The sequence below is a fragment of the Macrobrachium rosenbergii genome, chromosome 59 (genome assembly GCF_040412425.1).
Source record: "Macrobrachium rosenbergii isolate ZJJX-2024 chromosome 59, ASM4041242v1, whole genome shotgun sequence".
Taxonomy (NCBI): Eukaryota; Metazoa; Arthropoda; class Malacostraca; order Decapoda; family Palaemonidae; genus Macrobrachium; species Macrobrachium rosenbergii.
Window position 1 is genome coordinate 30,372,789 of NC_089799.1, and position 20,681 is coordinate 30,393,469.

At 41.9% G+C, this 20,681-nt stretch overlaps 1 protein-coding gene across 7 annotated transcripts in view; it reads left to right on the plus strand.

Moving 5' to 3' along the window:
- jef (major facilitator superfamily domain-containing protein 6 jef) overlaps positions 1-20,681 on the plus strand; it is an 89,150-nt gene that overhangs the window by 54,069 nt on the left and 14,400 nt on the right. For 5 of the 7 annotated variants that reach the window (XM_067102431.1, XM_067102432.1, XM_067102437.1 and 2 more), the window contains exons 10-12: positions 1,070-1,231; positions 7,880-8,158; positions 19,575-19,807. In XM_067102431.1, coding sequence (XP_066958532.1) covers positions 1,070-1,231; positions 7,880-8,158; positions 19,575-19,807 — 674 coding nt within the window. The remainder of the gene's footprint in view (positions 1-1,069; positions 1,232-7,879; positions 8,159-19,574; positions 19,808-20,681) is intronic. The other 2 variants (XM_067102434.1, XM_067102433.1) reach the window with 1 other exon arrangement.

A 20,681-nucleotide genomic window follows, 5' to 3' on the forward strand; every position in this document is an offset into this window, starting at 1 on the left:
CTACTGGCCCCAAATTGGCCCAACAGTCATTCGTTTGTTCTGTTAAAATAGGTCGAGAATATTAATTATATTACCATCCATTGTTCTATCCCAGACAGTAAGAGGGAAAGTCATCTAAACATCTCTCTTACAGAGCTGTAACCTTTTGTTTGAGGATTTTCTAAATCTAGTCTTCTGTGAAAATTATGCATCTGACATTGCTAAATACCAGGTGCAGAAACCATGGAACTCATTTGTATGGCAGTATGTACTAGATCATATGGAAAATATATTGGAGTACTCCCACACAGAGAACTTGGTCGAAATTATGATTCAAACTGTATTAAAAATTTTTCATAGCCACTTGCTCTGTGGCTTTGGCATTAGACTCCAATACAAAAGTTTTTAGTTTCACCTTCTGGTCCTTTACACTACAAAGACTTGCTTCTGTAAAGGTGCCTATTCACATGTCCTCAACTAAGGTTCTTCTGCTTCTTTTGTCTCTCTTAGTTGAACAGTGCTTAATTTCACTCACCTCTAGCCATGTTTTGTTGTTGTCCTTTGGCCCAGCATTGTCGAGGCAAAGCAGTTATCCTGCATCCCACTGACCTATTTAAGTAATTCATCGTAGAGCAATACTTGTAACAAACATATAGGTTTTGTCCTCATCCTTCTTCATTATTTATCTTGAATAGGATTCCTGTGTAAAAGAAGTTTGTTAATCACTCATGGGACATTAGGATGGGTTTGACATATAGAAAATATGAAAAAATTAAAAGAAAACCCTTAACCAACTCACATGTTTGAAATTTTTCGTTAATTTTTATTGCTTTCTATTAAAAAAACATAGATTATTATTTATGAATTGATTATTATAAATGGTACAAATATAAATAATGTATTGTAAATTTCCATAAGCAAGGTATAGAGCCAGGGACTAGTGCTTTTTTGTAGTTTAAATCAAAGATTTTTTATTGGTTTGGTACAAACAAAGTAAATGTATTGGTAGTATTGTGTTGTGTTCATTAAAGTTATAATTATATTTGTCATGTACTTGTACCATGAAATAACTTTACTCTTGTCATTACAGGTATTACCCATGCTGCAGTCTGGGCAGCATGCTGCTCTTACATCGCTCACAACACACCACAACACCTTCGATCATCTTCCCAAGGAGTTTTGCAAGGCATACATCATGGATTCGGCAGAGGTTGCGGGGCTGTATTTGGTGGAATGTTTGTTAATTACTTTGGTATGGCATCATTTAATCTAATCATATTTTGTTGGATTTTTTCATTAAGCTTATTTATACACTAATGCAGAACTAACTGTTTACTAGCTCCCACTATCAAAACAGTACCAGAATATCAATTGATGCTGGCTTGCTGACTACATTCTTACCTGAAACTTGCCGTATGGAAAATATAAAATTTATACTGACAAACTGGAATTCGTTATTGTTCAGTTCTGAACATGGAGCTCTTGAGTTGTGGTAAAAAAATTACAGAATTATTTATTTATTTATTTATTTTTAGTCTATCACAGTCATCCTATTCAACTGGGTGGTTTTTATAGTGTGGGGTTCCGGGTTGCATCCTGCCTCCTTAGGAGTACATCACTTTTCTCACTATGTGCGCTGTTTCTAGTCACACACTTTTCTGCATGAGTCGACGTCATATCTGGTCTATTGGCACATATCACCATATTTGTTCTGATACCATAGTCCCAGAGGATCTTTGCCTGATCGTTTTCTATCACTACCTCAGGTTGGTGGTTGTACCACTTATTACTGCAAGCTAGCTGGTGTTTCTTGCACAGGCTCCAGTGGAGGTTCTTTTGCTACCGAATCATGCCTCTTTTTTGTACTGGTTCTGTGCAAGCGCCAGACATTCACCTGTTATGTGGTTTATGGTCTCGTCTTTCGTAATGCACTTCCTGTGTTCTTTGGATATATCTGGTTCTTAGGGCCTGATCTTGTGCCGCTGTTAGCATTCCCTCTGTTTCCTTCTTGAGTTCTCCCCTCTTTAGCCATTGCCATGTTTCATTGCTGGCCAGTTCTATTGTCTGTCTCATGTACTGTCCATGCATTGGTTTGTTGTGCCATTCCTCTGTTCTGTGTTTCATTCTCCTGTCTCTATATTTTTGGGTCTTCATCCACTATTATCAGTCCTTCCCATGCACTCCTTAGCCACTCTTCTTCACTGGTTTTCAGATATTGCCCAAGTGCTCTGCTCTCGATGTTGATGCAGTCCTCTATGCTTAGTAGCCCTCTCCCCTCCCCCTTTCTTTCGTGTTATGTATAGTCCGTGTATTTTACTCTTAGTTGTAGTGCTTTGTGCATTACCATGTGTTTCCTAGTTTTTTGGTCTATGCTGCAGAGTTCAACCTTCGTCCACTCCACTACTCCTGTGCTGTATCTGACTACTGGTACTGCCCATGTGTTTATGGCTTTCGTCATGTTTCCAGCATTGAGTTTTGACTTGAGTATTGCTTTAAGTCTCTGCGTATACTCTTTCCTGATCGTGTCCTTCATCTCTAGTTTTATATCCTCTCCTATTGTTCCCAGGTATTTGTATCCTGTCTCATCTGTGTGTTGGATGCTATTCCCATCTGGTAGCTTTATTCCTTCAGTCCTTGTTACTTTGCCTTTTTGTATGCTGACCAAGGCACTTTTTTCTATTTCAAACTCCATCCTGATGTCCCCAGGTACAATTCTTACAGTCTGGATTAGGGTCTATTTCCTTGATGCTGTTACCATACAGCTTGATGTCATCCATGAACATCAGATGGTTAATTCTGTTGCCTCCTTTCTTGAGTTGGTACCCAGCATCCATCTTCTGCAGTAATTTTGTCATGGGAATCATGGCTGCTACGGAGAGTAGTGAGGACAGTGAGTTGCCTTGAAAGATCCCTCTCCTGATGTTAACCTCTGCTAGTCTTATCCTAGAGCTTGCAAGTATACTGTATTCCAGTTGCATATTGTGTTTTTAAGGAAGTTGATGGTGATTTCCTCTGCCCCATATATTTTCAGGCATTCTATTAGCCACGTGTGCGGTATCATGTCGAAGGCTTCCTTGTAGTCAATCTGTGTCATGCTTAGGTTGGTTCTCCTTCTCTTACTATTCTTCATTACCATTTTGTCTATTAGGAGTTGGTCTTATGTGCCCCTACACTTCCTTCTGCAGCCTTCCTGTTGGTGGGGGATGGTGTTTGTATCCTCTCGGTAGTTGTATAGCCTCTCACTGATGATACCTGTTAGTAACTTCCACATTATTGGTAGGCAGGTGACAGGCCTGTAGTTACTTGTTATAATTCCCTTGTTCTTGTCATCCACATTATTGGTAGGCAGGTGACAGGCCTGTAGTTACTTGCTATAATTCCCTTGTTCTTGTCTTTCTGTGCTAAGGGTGTTCTCCCTGTTGTCATCCATTTGGGCACATGGTGGTTTGTGATACAATACTGACAAACTGGAATTCATTATTGTTGAGTTCTGACCATAGAGCTCTGGAGTTATGGTAAAAAAAATTAGAGTTATTATTATTATTATTTCAGGGGAAGACCCTCTTTTAAACAGGTAATGTTAACTGAAATTGCTGCATTTAATTGTATAGAGTCTTCTCTATTTTTCTAATTACTGTATTGCTTTTTTCTGCTACTACATCGGGCGAGTAACGTTCCGATGTTATTCATCTTCAGGAGGGAAATAGTCAAAATTCAGGGACTGCATATACTGTATCCTTATATTTAAATATGGAGGGCATGGTCCGTAGAGTTTTCTACAATGTATGTACAGTATTTTGTCAACTAGAGTATACAGTTATTTTGCCAACGTTTCTCACAGTTCCAACTTGGTATGTTCACGGCTGAGGGTAGGAGTAGATTGATGTTGATGGTCAGGTCTACTTAATATATAGTCAGGGGTCAGCAGGGGGTAGGCCTCTTGCAGAATTTTGATTGGCTGGGGAAGGATGCTGGTCTCCTATTGGCTGGTGAAAATTTTCTTCAAGCCAATTCTTCAGGCATGAAGGTCATGCTGCTGCAGTCTCGCTGACCGGCGGGGTAGGGGCGTGGCATCACTGGGTGGTGCGTGACGTTGTGTGACGTCACGACCTGGTGTTCTCCTACGTCTGTTCCCATTGGTGGCAGGATTGTTCGTCTGATCTGGTGTTTCTAGGCCAAGGGTGTCGCTTGTTCTGGTGGTGTCAGTTGCAGGTCTTGGTATTATTCTTCTTCTTATATTTGTGGGGAGGAAAAGCACTTGATGAGTCTTATTCCAAGAGGGGCTTCTCTTGCTGGATGGAGAGTGCCTCTAGTAGTTGTAGATGTCGTGAGAGTGAGGCTCTCCCAATTAATGTGGTGTTCTTGATAATTCTGTCACGGAAGATGGCCTGCGACCGACACCAGAATGAGTGACACCCCCGGCCTAGAAACGAAACACTAGATGAGATGAAATCCTGCTACCAATGGGAACAGACGTAGGATAACACCAGGCTGTGATGTCATGCAATGTCATGCACCGTGGCCCAGTGATGCCACACTGCAAGACTGCCTGAAAAGTTGACTTGAAGAAAACCAGCATCCCAACCTGCTAATCAAAATTCAGCAAGAAGCCTACCTCCAGCTGACCTCCAACCATATATTGAGTAGACCCGACCATCAACATCAATCTACCCCTACCATCAGCCGTGAACATACCCAGCTGGAACTGCGAGAAACGTTGGCGAAATAATTATGTGCTCTAATTGACAAATGCATACATTGTAGAAAACTCCACAGACTATGTCCTCCATATTTAACCCTTAAGGGACGGCATAATTTATCAATGTGCAGCACCCCAGACTGGGGAAACTTTGAGGTCGGCAAAATAAAAAAAAAAAATCACATCAATGGAAAGAGAATGGCATGTACATTCACACTGTATAAATAAAAAAATTCTAAAAAATTTGAAAATGACTATTTACAACCCCTTGTGGGGCCTCATTTACAAGACAATCGTAAATTTTACCAACTTATACATCTTTTTTCTAATAAATAAGTTTTTGGGATTTTGTAAAATTATTATTACTGCTCACACAATATCAAAACAGATAAGAAATAAAAGCAGTAACAAATTTTTTGCATGTTTGTTGTAAAATATTCACGTAAGTTTACGAGAAGGAAGATTCAATAACTTTTTTTACTTTTACATGCTTTTTCTAATATTTCTTTGCAATTTTCTTTGTAAAATTACATTTACAACCGACATACTATTGTAAAAGACAAAAACAAAAAACAACAGCAACCCCTTCGTATATTTACAAGCAAATTTACGAAAAGACTCATGTGACAGAGAGAGATGCAGTACCTTCCCCCTTGAAGTCACAAGCATTACTGATACTGGCCTAACTCTCACGTCTGTATAAAAGTTGCCATTAGTGAATTTATAGTATATAGAAGTATTGGCGCCTTTGTTTTGAATCATTATTACCATATCAGTGGTGCGTAATTCTGCTTCACACTGAAGCTCAATCCGTCCACCTCCCCAAACCTGTTTTAATTCACACTGAAGCTCAATCCGTCCACTAATGGTTAAATATACGGATATATGGAGTCCCTGAATTTCGACTATTTCCCTCCTGAAGATGAATAACATCGGAACATTACTCGCCCGATGTGGTAGCAGAGAAAAAGCAATAATTAGAAACATAGTGAAGACTAAATACTAATTAAATGCAGCTGATGTAGCAATTTCATTTAACATTACCTATTATTATTATTATTTTGGCAAGAATCCCTCTCTTAAGCAAGTACTATTGAAAGAAATCATGCATCAGCTGCATTGATCTTGTATAGAGTCTTCTTTATTTTCCTTATAACAGTTTCTATCTGTTACTACAACTGGTGAGTAATGCTGGATCGGTGATACAGCTAGAACGAGGGATTGCAGTCACATCCCCATGAGAAAATCCAGCAGTACTATAAGGCAAGAATGCAACCATGTTACCGTGAGGATGAAAATGTGCTAAAGAAACTTATCATGGAGAGTATGACCCCCACTGAAGCCGACAAAGAACTCGAACTTTCCATCTACTACCAAAATTGATGTACCAGGGACCTAATCGTGAAGAACAATCCGATCCTGCCAGCAAGAGATCCCTTGAAGCAGACCAATGTAGTCTACCAGTTTTCATGCCCCGCCCAAGGATGCCTCGGCTCTTGCATTGGAATGACTACCATGAAGCTGTCCAAGAGAATTTCACGCCATGCGCAGGAAGGAGCTATTAGGAACCACACCAGGAAGCCATCTCCTGCGACGATATTATTAAAAACACCAGGATAATAGGGAGGGCCCCTGACCAGTGACGTCTACGGCTGCTAGGGGCGCCCCTTATTCAACAAGAGAAGCCCTCACTCAACACAATACAGGAAGTGCTTTTCCTCCCCACCAGCTTGAGAAGAAATATACCAGGACACAACAATAATACCAGACCGAATGACACCCCCGGCCCAAGAATACCAGATGATACTAACAACTCAGCAGCCAATGAAAATTCGAGCTGCTGTGACGTTGCACAACGAATTCATAATGAGGCGGGCAACCCAGCAGCCAATGAAAATTTGAGCGGCTGTGACATCACGCAACGTCACACACCACCCAGCAACGCCATGCCCCTGCCTCGACGGTCTGCTAACCTGCGACAGCACCAAGAAAGGAATTGAGAAAAACTTTCTCCAGCCAATAGGAGGCTGCTATGTGCCACCAACCAATGACAAATCAGCATGAGAAAAACCCTCTGCTGACCTATGACTATTTATAGAGTAGATCCTTCTAGCACCACCAGTCTACTCTGACCCACTGCTGTGATCATACTCAGAAGGGTCTGGGAGAAACGTTGGCCACTTCAAGATTTTTACCTGTATCCGGATTTGATACATTTACCTCTACATGTAAAAAACCTATGGGCTATGCTCACCACATTTGACTTACTCTTAATAGAGTATACAGATCGCTGGAAATTTAACTCCTCCTGATGAATCACACTGGCACGTTACTCGCCAGTTGCAGTAACAGAGAGAAAGCTGTTATAAGGAAAATAGAGAAGACTCTATACAAGATCAGTGCAGCTGATGCAGTGATATCTTTCAATAGTGTTATTATTATTATTATTATTATTATTATTATTATTATTATTATTATTATTATTATTATTATTATTATTATTGCTTGGCCTCTGTCCTTCATTATGTAGTGGCTATAGGACCTTTTTGAACTTCCTGAATCTGGCATCGCAGACATTGCTGCCAGAATGGTTTTGCATTATTTTTATAATAGGAAGAAGAATCATGCAAGCATAACCTCATGTAACATAGAAATTAGTCTTCTTTAGTACAAATGTCATGTAAGGATTCTGCAGTAGATGTGGCATTTACTCTTAAAATACTGTTTTTAGAACTTTCTTCTTCCATCCTCGATGATGTTTTTCAAGATCTTGCCAGAATTCCAGGAGAATGAAAGTCAAGGCACTGAAGATTAGAATTAACTATGTGTTCACTATTAAAAAAAGGATCCAAAACACTTTACTTTGGTTCATACATCAGGGCATCTTCAGAACTACTGAATGAATGAATGTATGAGAGCAACTGAATAAATGAATGTATGAGATTTAGGTCATATAGCCAAGTGCTTGGGAACGTAATAGTAAATGATTCATATTACTTAAACTGAGGTCGTGTTTAGAAATATATGCAATTTTTATTTGCTGTGAATTTAACAGTTACTGGACTGTGATGTTAACGGAGGATTAGAGAAAATACGTACTTCTTTTTTAAATATATACTGTATAGCAAAGGTGATTTTATTTAATAGACTAAACAATAAAGTATCAACAGTAATGGGGGATTTTATTGCTTAAATTTACAGGCACTTCAGTTGTCTTCAGAATTTATGGTATCATGTCACTTGTCACCCTGGGTGCATTCATCTTTATCAACTTCTACCGAAGAGATGTTGGATTCCAACCTGATCTTCCACCTGAGGAAGATCCACGACAAATGGCGGAGGAGGGAACAGCTTTAGCACCTCATGGCGTTCCAGCAAACCCAATTCCAAGGGCTTTAAGTTCCCAGAAATTGAATGAAGGTGCGCCTGATGCTGGGTATGGCACATACAATGCCACCAATGGAATGTTGGACATACCAGGTATGTAGTAAAATAATTCCTTAAAAGTACCTTTATACAGTGAGGTATTGTTCAGAGTTGCTCCCAGCCCGAGAAGAACCCTAAAAGAGTTCAGAGGTCTGGTTAAACAAATCATTTATAACTAACTGTTCAGAGTTGTAAAATGGTGAAGAAACCAAAGCTGTATGAAATATATCTACGTATTCTTATACCATCTCAATCTCAGAAAATTTTATAGTTTTTTGGTAAACATTGAGAGTGCTTTTTGATGTTAGCTGATTAGTAAACAATTTTCTAATAAAACTAAGGGCTAACAAAGTTGACATAGAGACAAGCTGGTGCTGTCAGTAAATCATCTTCCCAAAGGCTTTGAGTAACTTAAATACTGTATTTTGTATACATAACTTACCAAACAATTACATAGCTATGATTTCTGCTGTATGCAGCAGCTCAAAATTTAAAATCCGCAGAAGCGCTCTTTTGTTTAGGGTGTAGTTATACTGCCCCGCCCACTTTCGGGGAAGAATAAGTGCAACACAGCTAAAGAGCTTAGTTCGTCTCTGCTGGTCATTGGCAGCTCTGATTTTGTGAATTTTCACTGGATGCTTGCTGTTATCCTTCATTTGGTGAAGTACTTTGTTCTCTTTGGTAGCGCAGTCCTGTTAATTAGCTTAGCTAATTCAGACTTCTCTTTTTGTGACTTCCCGATTTTGACTTATTAATCATGACAGATTCTAGCCTCTCTAGTACAAGGTATTGTAGTAAGGGCTGTACGAATAGGTTGACTTCAGCCAAATATGACAATCATACTGTGTGTAGTTCGTGCAGGGAAAAAGTTTGCTCTCCCAAACTTTGCTATGACAGGTGTAAGACTGGGATAAGGGGAGGTGGAAGACTCTTAATGCATACTTAGACAAATTACATCATGACAGACTTAGGAAAGCTACTGCTAGGGCTGAAGCGAAGGCTTCGGCTAGTCAGGCTTTGTCGCCAGGGGTTGATGTCTCATTTACCAATTCCTGCAACACCTGGGACCACTTTTTCCCCTATCTCAAGTCCTCTGACTTTCCCTGCAACTCTGATCCCTGGCTCTCATTCCTCTGATCCCAACGCCATTGCCAGCTTAGAAGTGCATGTTGACAAGAAATTTGATTTATTAGTGAACACCATTTCCCAAATTGGGAATTCTGTGCGTGTCCTCATAGACAAATTCAACAGTGGAGGTGCTGGCTACTTGTCCCACCGATGCTCCTAGACCAAGGTCCCTGCTAAACTCCCCTTGCTCACCTGGGAGGAAGCAAACTAGCAGTCCAAGGGAGGTCGGTGGAGTTTGCCCACGAGTAGTCGTTGCCTCATCCAAGCCTGTTGTCCGCCCATCCCAGGACTCAGAGGATCGCCGTTGAATAGGGATCCAAATGGACATACATGCTTTATCTTCTAGTGATTCAGACTCTGGCACTTGTAAGCACAGTCGGTGATTTGCCATTGTTTCAAGACCACTGAAAAGGTCTGGCGCCCTGATGGACGAGGATGTTCCCCCGTCTCGTAAGCAAGCATTGGATAGGGCTCGTAGTCCTCTGCCCTCCTGTAGTTTTTGGGAGTCTCCTCAAGCTTCTCGCTCCCTTTCGATGCCACCGAGCGCCACAAAGTGTGTAAGAAAGTGTCTGTTAGTCCACCGTATGGACATATAGTGTCCGAACACCTGGAATCTGAGAGTTTAGTGTCTGATTGTGAGAAATCAGTGTCTGAGCGACATTCGTTGGAGCGTCCGTTGTCCGCGCTTCCAACAGATGGACGTCCAGTGTCCGTGCATTCCAAGAGTGATCGTGTTTTATCGGAACATTCTGTGCTTGGACATCAAGTGTCCGAGTGTCCATCTTATGGACGCCCAGCTCCCGAGCGTCCTCCCTTTGGGCGCATAGTGTCCAAATTGCAGAATTCAGATCCGTTCACCAGATCAGTGAGCAGACATCCAGTGACCGAGCATCCAGTGTTAGCGGGTGCCAATGTTGATGTTTGTCTGCCTTCCACCATTCATCCGGCGCCACAGGTGGGACTTGCTCTTTCTGGAGTGTCTTTTGCCAATCCTCTTGTGGTTCATGATCCCTCCCTAGTCCCTATTCAGCGATGTTTAGATAACATCTTGAACCTGCTGCAGAGCCTATCTACAGCCACTCAAGCTCCTCCAGATCCCCCGATGTCCCCAATTTCCTCTGAGGAGGAACCTGTAGAGGACGATGTTCCTACACTGAACTATGCGGCCCTGTTGCAGTTCTTCCTGGTATGCTACCTGGACTTCTTTTCTCCAACTGCCCCTTCCTCTTGCATGGAATTTGGATATTGTCCTCAAGTGGCTCTCGGGCCCACTCTTTGAGCCTCTAGAATCCTCCTCTCTTAAAGATCTGACAAAAAAGACGCTTTTTCTAGTGGCTTTCGCAATGGCGAAGAGGGTTAGCAAGCTAAATGCCTTTGATAAGAGAGTAGGCTTCTTGCAAGGTGACGCTATCTGCTCCTTGGCCTTAGGTTTTATGGCTAAGAACGAAGACCCCTCTAGTCCCTGGCCATGCTCCTTTCCAGTCAAGAGCCTAGCTAACATTCTAGGTCAAGCAGATCAGGAAAGACTCCTCTGTCCAGCTCGTTCTCTTCGCGAGTATTTAAGAAGAACCAAAGAAGTTAGAGGCCCTTCTCCAAATCTGTGGTGTTCAGTTAAAAACCCCAGTCGGCCGTTATCTATGAATGCCTTAACATTCTTTTTAAGAACTGTGATTTCTGAATCACACTCCAAGATCCAGGAGGATGTCTTTCCTTTTCTGCAAGGTCAACGCACATGAAGTTAGAGCAGTGGCGACTTCCTTGGCCTTTAAGCGCAATCTATCTGTCGCTGTCTTCTTTCCTGCAATCCACGTATTGAAGGTGCAGATCAGTTTTTGCAATGTTCTACCTGTGTGATGTGAAAACAATTTACGAAAGTTGCAGTACTCTATGCCCATTTTTCGCAGCTGGCATGGTGTTGGGTAAAGAGGGATAGGAGGATTTTCTTGACTTTTCCTCTATCCACTCTCCCTGAATGAGGATTGATGTTTTCTTGGTAAAGCCTGATTGGTACTGTGTCATGAGTGCCATCAGTTGGTTTGATTTTTAACAAGTTTGTGGTGTAGGTTTTAATTTTCTGGTCATATTTTGTACTGTGCCCAGGGGAAGGGCGCACACACATTTCGATGTGTCTTTTTTTGGATTGTTAGCTTTGGCAACCTGTGATTAACTCCTACATTGCAAAGCACCCACTGAAGTAGTGGCGACTCTTGGCTCTACCACCACGCCACTGCAGGTCGAGAGGAGCTCCGACCAGAGGCAGTACCCACCTGCTGTAGCTCCCTCACCAGGTAAGGTTACAACAAGCATTTCACGATGCTAGCAAAATTTTCTATTTCAAATTCATCTTCATCCCTGAGTGTTTTTGAGTACAGTAGTTTTGTTCATGTATCCCACCTCCTGTCAATGTGGGATTCTGCTATGTAATTATTTGGTAAGTTACTAATATAAAAATGACATTTTTATAATGAAGTTTTATATATACTTACCAAATAATTACATGATCAGAGCCCTCCCTCTTCCCCTCTCATGGACATAGAGCATAAACGAACTGAGCTCTTTAGCTGTGTTGTACCTATTCTTCCCCGACAGTGGGCTACTGCGAATTTTAAATTTTGAGCTGCCACATAAAGTAGAAACAATATCTGCGTAATTATTTGGTAAGTATATATAAAACTTTATTTTATTATAAAAATGTCATATTTATTTAAATTTCATATCTACTTTTCCTTTTGACATTTTAATGAAGTACTTTCTTAGGGCCAGTAAAATACCTCACAACTTTGGTCATTAAGTCTGATTGTCTCACTCTCATAGACATGAATGTTTCACTGCTTTCCTTACTACCTCTCTCCAGTCTCTCTCAGTAGTATACTGTACCTTGTAGCACTTAGACATTTTTGTTTCCTTTTCTCTCCAGCTTTCACCTTACTACCAGTGTTTCAACCCAAAACATTATTATTACCATAGGCCTTATCATATTTATGTAGTGCTGGTATCATTCATAATCATAATATGAATTATTTTTGTGGAACAGTAATCAGCTGTGATGCTGTCTGTTCACCAACAAAAGCTCACATATATACTAATTCTAACTGACTTTCATATTGGATTTGTTGGGGTTCTTGTTATATTGTTTTGGGTAATGGTGGGCTAAATAATCCAGAGTTTTAAGGTGACACACTTGAAAGCCAGTTAAAAATGACAGCTTTCAGTGTACAGAATCTTCTTTATTTCCACATCAATCCTTAAGCTAAGCAACATTTTGCCTTGATGTGTCATCTCCAATTATTTAAATCAAAAGCATCCTCCACTAAATGCGTTTTCTCCAAATCTTTCCTTATCTTATCACTTCTGCCTCCATCTCGACCTTCTACCCCTCACAGGTTCCACCCAAGCCCACTTCACTCCTTCCTCATCCTTACCATATCCCTGTCCCATCTCAGCCTCGGCTCTTATCATATCAGTATTCTTTACCACCCTGATTTATTCATTTTCCAGCCTTGCATTTCAGCATACAATATCTTGTTAAGCATATAAAAGTTAACATACAAAATTTCAGATATTTTTGCAGCATACATAGAGGTAGTAACAAAAGTAGTACCTACAATATCATATCCTCCTCCTTCTATAAGAAAACCAACTGTTTCTTAAACAGTCCAAGTAAATACACATTTTATATAAGTAACTTACCCAGTAATTACTTAGCTAAGAGTTTCTCCTCAAACAGCAGCTTAAATTTTGAAATTCGTGGTAGCGACTCTTAGGTTTTTGTAGGTGACAAGACCCCCACCCACTTTCGGGGTAAGATAGAGGAACAATTAAGCCAATAGATCAATTTGTTTCTGCCGCTTGTATCATCCACACACCATGGTGACTAAGCAGCTTGGTTTTGGCAATTGTTGTTTCTTCCCATCCAGTGAAGTATGATAGCCTTTCGGCATTGTTTTTTCCTGATTTGACTTTATTACTGATTGTGACTTTTAGCTAGTTAGTATGTCAGACACTAGCTCCTCTAGTTTCCAGTATTGCAGCAAAGGCTGCAATACCCAGTTAACGAAAATTACTTATGACTCTCATACCCTGTGCACAAATTGCAGGGGGCAAGTTTGTACCATTGATTTGACAAGCGACTAATGCAGGGATTGGGACAAACATAAATGGAAGACCTTCACTTCTCATTTAAATAAATTAGAGAGAGATCGCAAGAGGAAGGCAGCCGCTAAAGCCGGCTGTTTCCCCTGTATCAGTAAATACTCCTAGACCACCTACTCCTGCTCCTGACTTTCACACTTTTGAGCCCGATTGCTTTGCCAGCATGGAAATTAAATTTGAGCAGAGAATCATTATGGTGGTAGGTACAGTGGCCCAATTAGGGGCATCGATGCATGTCCTTATGGATAGGTTCAACAAGAAAAGTGAAAAGTGAAGTGTTATTGGAGGAGATTGCTGTTCGTCCCGCTGATTCTCCTAAGCATCGGTCACTACCATACCCCGCTGAACCAGGGAGGAGGCATAATGTTAGCCCAAGGGAGGTCAGTGGGGTCTGCCCACAAGCAGTCGCCCCCCCTCAGACCAGCCTGTCGCATCCCAGGTTGCGTCAAAAGACAGCCGCTGGAAAGGCGTCTCGGATGAGCATCAACTCTTGTCTAGTTCAGGCGATTCTTCACTATACAGAAGGCGCCAGTGGCGTTTTCCCAGTGAGTCACGCCCCTTGAAGAGGTGTTCTTCTTCCAAGGATCTAGCTCCTCGACTTCCCAGCAAAAGGTTGAGGGAGCCTCCTCTCAGTCCTCAGCCTTCTTGCAGTAAGTGGGACAGCCCTGAACGCTTCTCCTCTCTTGGACGCCAGGAACAAGCATTTAGTCACTCCTCTTCGTCTAAGAAGCGTCTTTTTCTGACTCTAATTGCCCTGCTTCTGGTGTACAATGTCTAAGCGCCTGGATTTGGCCGAGCGCCTTGTACTTGATGAACGTTTTTCGTACGATGAGCCCCCAGTAGTGGCCAAGCGCCTGCCTTTGACTAAACATCCTGACTCAGCTAAGCTTCCTGAAGTGCCCTGTACTGCCTGAGTTTCCTGACACATCTGCTCACTCTAGAGCTCTGACGCGTCAACGTGCATCTACTCCTCTGCCTGCTGCCAGTGCCTCGGGCGAATCAACCAGTATTTTAACGTCGGCTTCTAAGCTTCCAGCATCAGCTTCGTCCAGTTCGGCCAAGAATTGTCAGTCTGCTTCAAGTTTGGATCCAGCTTTGGCTCCTCTTCAAAGCAAGTTGGATAGCATTCTGCAACTTCTTCACAGGCCATCTACTGCTAAGGCACCTCCATCGGATGCTCCCTTGTCTCTGGTAACGTTTGAAGAAGAGGATTTTGATCAAAATTCTCCGACTCCTTACGCATCACTTCTGAAGGTTTTACTTCAGAATTTCTCAAGAGTTCTTCTCTCCTGTGACTACTTCGTCCCTGGCTTCATCTTTCATGATGAGTAGTCAGCCTTTGGACACTGCCAGACTTCCCGAGTTGGTTCTCTCGTCCTCATCCAAGAAGGCCCTTAGTGAAGTGGAGAACTGGCTTTCCGAGAAAAGGGAGCAGGGGAAGGCTTGCTTTAGTGTCCCTCCTTCTTGTCTTTCTAGGTCGCAATACTTATCTTATGCTACTTCAGAAGCTCCTTCCCTGGGAGATGGACCACCTCCTGAATAATCTTTTTAAGACTTTTGAAGTTTTAAGTTTCATGGACTAGTGTTTAGGCGCTCTTGCCAAGAAAGTTCAAGAGCCATTGCTTCCGCCTGATTACACTTTGGAACTTCTGGGTTTTCTCTCTGCACTGACAGAGCAGTCAGTGACAGTTCGCAGGAGATTGCTTCACTATACGCAATGGGCGTACTCAAGAAGAGGGAACTTTGGGTTTCCTTCACGTCTAAAGGTGTGATATCATCCCAAAAGTCAGCGCTTTTATTTTTTCCGTTTGACAAGCATCATCTTTTCCCACAGACAACTGTTAATGTGATTGTTTCCAGCCTGCATAAGAAATTTACCCAGATCTTCTGACACAGTCAACGAAGCGACAGAGAGATTGGACCACAGTACCCATGAAGACTTCTTCTCCTCCTCTGCTGTCAAGGTCTTCGGGGTTGGGGGGTGGCATGGATCTCAGTCTAGGTCCAGAGGATCAGTTAGGTTCACACCCCCAACCATCAAGACGTCATCAACTAATCCTTCAGCATGCAATTGAGACTTCAATCCTCCATGCCCCAGTGGGTGCGAGGCTCTTCTCTTCTAGGAGAGATGGAGTTCGAGAGGGGCAGACAGTGGCTAGTCAAGGTAGTCAAGGAGGGTTATTCTGTCCCTTTCAGGGAGAGGCCTCCCTTGACCAACACTCCTGTCGCTTTGACGGCTTACGCTGGAGGATCGGAGAAGTATTTGGCCCTCTCGGAGGAGGTTTCCTCTCTCATCAGCGAGAAGGCCATAGAACTGGTCAGGAACTTTGAGTCAGAGGGGTTTTACGATCGACTTTTCGTAATGCCAAAGTCTTCAGGGGGGGGTGGAGACCTGTGCTCGACGTGAGTGCCTTGAATGCCTTCATAGAGAAGACAAAATTCAGTATGGAGACAACACAGTCGGTTCTTGCTTCCATCTGTCAGGAGGATTGGATGATCTCCCTAGACATGCAGGACGCATATTTTCATATCCCTATTCACGAGGATTCAAGAAAATACCTCAGGTTTGTCTTCAGGGGCCAAGTTTATCAGTTCAGAGTTCTTTGTTTCGGCATTTCGACTGCCCCACAAGTTTTAATGAGGGTACTCGCTCCCCTGGCAGATTGGTTTCATCTAGCAGGGGTAAAGATCTTAATTTATTTAGATGACTGGCTACTTCGTTCTCCCACAATGGATCAATGCCTGGAGGACTTGCCGAAAACTATTTGCATGACTCAAGATTTAGGACTTTTATTGAATCTCCAGAAATCTCAACTAACTCCCACAGAGAATTCTCTATTTGGAGATTCTGATAAACCCTCAAAGGTTTTGGGCTTCGCTGTCCCCCAAGAGAGTGGAGGACTGTTTAAGGAAGGTCGACCTGTTTCTCGCCCTTCATTTGTGCACAGCAACTTAATGGATGAGTCTTTTAGGCACACTGGCCTCATTGGAACAGTTTTTAAGACTGGGTTGACCATACATGAGTCCGTTACAGTTTTACCTGAGAGCCTGCTGGGATCGGAAGGTACATCAAGATCTTCTCTTCTTTCCTATCACAGCAGAGATAAAGGAGGACTTGCATTGGTGGAAGTCAGAAGAAAGATTGACGGAGGAGAAATCTCTTTTCCCAGTGAGCCCTGACCTAGATTTCCGACGCATCGGATCTGGGTTGAGGAGCACTCCTGGGGGACCAAGAAATCTCAGGAATTTGGTCCCCGAAGGAAGAACAGCTTCACATCAACCTACGAGAATTGAAAGCTGTTCACCAGGGTCTCACTTATTTTGCAACAGAAATCTGCAACAAAACGATTACAGTACAGTATATGCAGACAACACTACAGCCTTGGCCTACATAAAACATCAAGGAGGAAGCACTCATTCTCCCTGTGGGAGATAGAAAGAGATCTGTTGTGTTGGGCAGACCAGAACAACCCAATTAGTCACAAGATTTACCCAAGGCAAATGCAGTGTCCTGGCGGATGAACTTAGCTGCCGGAATAAAGTCCTTCTGATGGAATGGATGTTAGACAGTTGGGTTTGCTCCAACCTTTGGAGATTATGGGGACAACCGACCCTAGACTTATTTGCAACTTCTCGGAATCACCGTCTACCTCTGTTTTGCTCCCCTGTTCCGCACTCACATGGGCAACAGATGCGATGATACAAGATTGGTCAAACCTGGACCTTTACGCTTTTCCACCTTTCAGAATGATAAGGGAAGTTCTCAAGAAGTTCCGCTCTCACAGCAACATAAAGATGACTGGTGGCCCCCTTTTGGCCACTGAAGGAATGGTTCCCAGACCTTCTGGATCTCCTCATAGACTTTCCAAGGCTCCTCCCTGCTATCCCAAGTCTTCTCAGACAACCACACTGCAGGATATTCCACCAAGTCCTGTCCACGCTGGCCCTGACAGAGACTTTTGACTGTCAGTAGGCTTGTCCGAGCAAAAGGATTTTCGCGATTGGCAGCAGAGGCCATTGCTAAATGTGAACGTGCCTCATCCAACAAGCTCTGTCATGAAAAGTGGAAGTTTTTTAGGACCTGGTGCAGAAGAAACAGAGTTTCATCTTCTCAGATGTTTATTCCTCATATAGTGAATTTTCTTCTTTACTTGAGGTCTTCTCTAGGAAGGTCTTCTTCCACCATAAAAGGCTACAGAGTAATGCTCAGCTCTGTTTTCTGTCACAGAGGCCTCGACATTTCTTCTAATCAGGATATTTTGGACCTGATTGAGTCGTTCGACACCACCAGATCTAGCAAGGAGGAGAATTTCCCTTGGAATCTAGATGTGGTGCTTAAGTGGTTATCAAGTGAGCGCTTCGAACCTAAGCATTCTTCCTCTCTGAGGGATTTAACTAAGAAGAATATTTTTCTAGTAGCGCTGGCCACTGCGAAGGGAGTAAGTGAGTGAGATTGAAGCGATCAACAGAAGGATTGGCTTTTCAAACGGAGACACAGTCTGTTCCTTCTTATTAAGTTTTTCGGCGAAGAACGAGAGCCCTTCACCCCCCTTAGCCTCGCTCTTCCACCATTAAGAGCCTGTCTGATATTTTAGGCACAGAAGTGGAGGAAAGAGTGCTTTGCCCGGAATCTCACTCCCAAGTGGAGGAAAATGACCTGAAAGTCATGAAAGTTAAAGCTCATGATGTAAAGGTCGCTACATCAGTAGCTTTCAAGGACAATCTTTCCTTATCCTCCATTCTTCGGGCAACATACTGGAGAAGCAAGTCGCTGTGCAGGATGTGGAAACTGTTACAAAAACTGCAGTACCCTAGGACCAATGTCCGTAGCTAGCGTAGTGATGGGTGAGGAAGTATACCTTCCTATATATTTAGCTCTTCGTCTTGTTCATGGCGTCGAGTTCTGGAGAAGCCTGGAGGGTACAAGAGTGGAGTGCCCACCAGTTTTTTAGTGTTGGGTAGTGGTCATGTTAATTTTTATGGTGTAGGTGATTTTGTTACTGGTTTTTTATTGTGTTTTGGTACTGCACCCTGGGCAGGGGCAACTGTCTGAGCTTTGTTGGCCTTCGGTATTGACCTTCGTCACAAAGTTCCTGCTGTATATTCTGACAGCCTTCAGAGTACTCCGCTGCAGAATATCCCACTTCCATAGAGACGACTCTGGCTATACTGCCACACCTCTACAGGTTGAGATGAGCGCCAACCAGAAGCAGCAATTATCTGCGCAGCTCTCTCACCAGGCAAGGAAACAAACGACAAACATTGTCTCAATGTTAGCCTATTTTAGGTCATATGTAGAGTGTTATTTTATCATCCACAATTCCCCACCACCTTTCAATGTGGAATCAGCTAAGTAATTACTGGGTAAGTTATTTATATAAAAATGACACTTTTATGATGAAATAAAGTTTTATACAGTATATACTTACCCAGTAATTATGAATAGAGCCCACCCTACCCAGTAATTACGGATGGAGCCCACCCTCCTCCCCACGCATGGACTTCTTCGCATAAACAAATTGATCTATTGGCTTAGTTGTCCCTCTGTCTTACCCCGGAAGTGGGTGGGGTCATGTCACCTACACAAAACAAAAGAATCGCCACCGCAAATTTCAAAATTTAAGCTGCCATTTGAGTAGGAACTCTTAGCCAAGTAATTATTGGTCAAGTATATACAAAACTTTATGTTATCATAAAAATGTCATTTTGAATTCCCTTGCTTGAGGATGCATTTGATTACATATTCCACCCCTTATCTTATGAACCCATTATAAGCCTTGCATCAAAATAATAGCTGCCCTAGTAATATAAATAGTTTGTCCATGTATGAACATAAATATTTGACAAAATTTACGTTATATAAATAAAAAACTATATTTTTGCTTGTGGTCCCCTCCTCCTTACCTCACCAGCAGGGAAAACTACTGTAGCTTGGGCTTGCCGAGGCTAATTTGATGTTTGGTAGGGATTTTCCTCCAGCAGCAGAATTCCAAATAAAAAAGACCTTTGCTTCTTTGTCTAAAACTATTTTCATCTCTCAGCCAACCAGTACACAACAATTATTATTAATAAGAAAAGGATTTCATATTTGTGCAACATAAAAATTATTCAGATTTTCTATTTTCTCAATCATTTAAGCTTGATATGATTTATAGATTAATTATTATCTCTTGTCTTATTGCTTACATAGGGGGTGGTGGTGGTACTACTAATCCCTTCTTGCAAAGTGGTGGAAGTGAAGGGGGTGGTGGTGGCGGTGGTGGTGGTTACAACTACTCTAAAGATGGTGCCCCTAACGTCTTTTCAGACACCAACCCTTTTAGAAATTATTTCATTCCTACCTCTCCTTTCCCTGAAAAAGGCTCACCAATAAACTCGCCTGATTTAAGTCCTGATTATGAGAGTATCAAACACAGGTTCCAGGTAAGTTGCTCTGATAAATTTACTGTATGTAGCATGTACCACTCTGTGATTTATTGTATATATAGTCATTCATGATTCTGACAATTTTGGTCATTAATTGTTTTCAGGGCCATATTTTTCTGGTCCATTACCAGGGAGAAAGTATCAGTATAAAAGATAAATGTTTTTTCTGCATTACTGGAATATTAATCTCTTGTCTGGAAATCAGCAGCTTCATGAAACTTAATCATTCTGAACCAAACTACTCAAATAGGTGGTTTCATTTTTGTTGAACGATTTCAATTATGTTTTTAGTCTATTGCTAGATTTCTTGCTTGGCTGTCTTAATGAAGCTCTACTCTGACAGAGAATTTTGGTTAGTATTAATGCCCCAAAAATTTACGCTTACTCGCTTTGCAGAGAATCAGCATCCACATTTTGTGGAGGTGCCACACTGATTAAATTCAAATTAATACTACCAGAATTATGTCATTCCTTTTAAAGCAAAACTGTGGAAAGGCTCTCTTGTTGGTAAGGGTGATAGCAATGCTTATGAGAATTTTGAATACTGCTCCACTAGACAGTGTAATGTGCCATTCCTGTATTCCTGTAGTTTTTCTAACTTGCATTGCAGACTTTGTTTGGTCAGATTTTTATTTTCTTTCTCATTTTTCTTTATCTGTGTGTTAACATTTTAAGGCAATAAAAAATAATAATAATAATAATAATAATAATAATAATAATAATAATATATGAATGGAGTAGACCCTCTTTTGAGCATGTTCCATTGAAAAGAATGGCAGCATCAGTGGAATTAATTTTATACAAAGTCTTTCCATTCTTCTTACTATTCTTTTTTCTTCAAGGCTGATATCTGTTAAAAGCTGGCTGATGT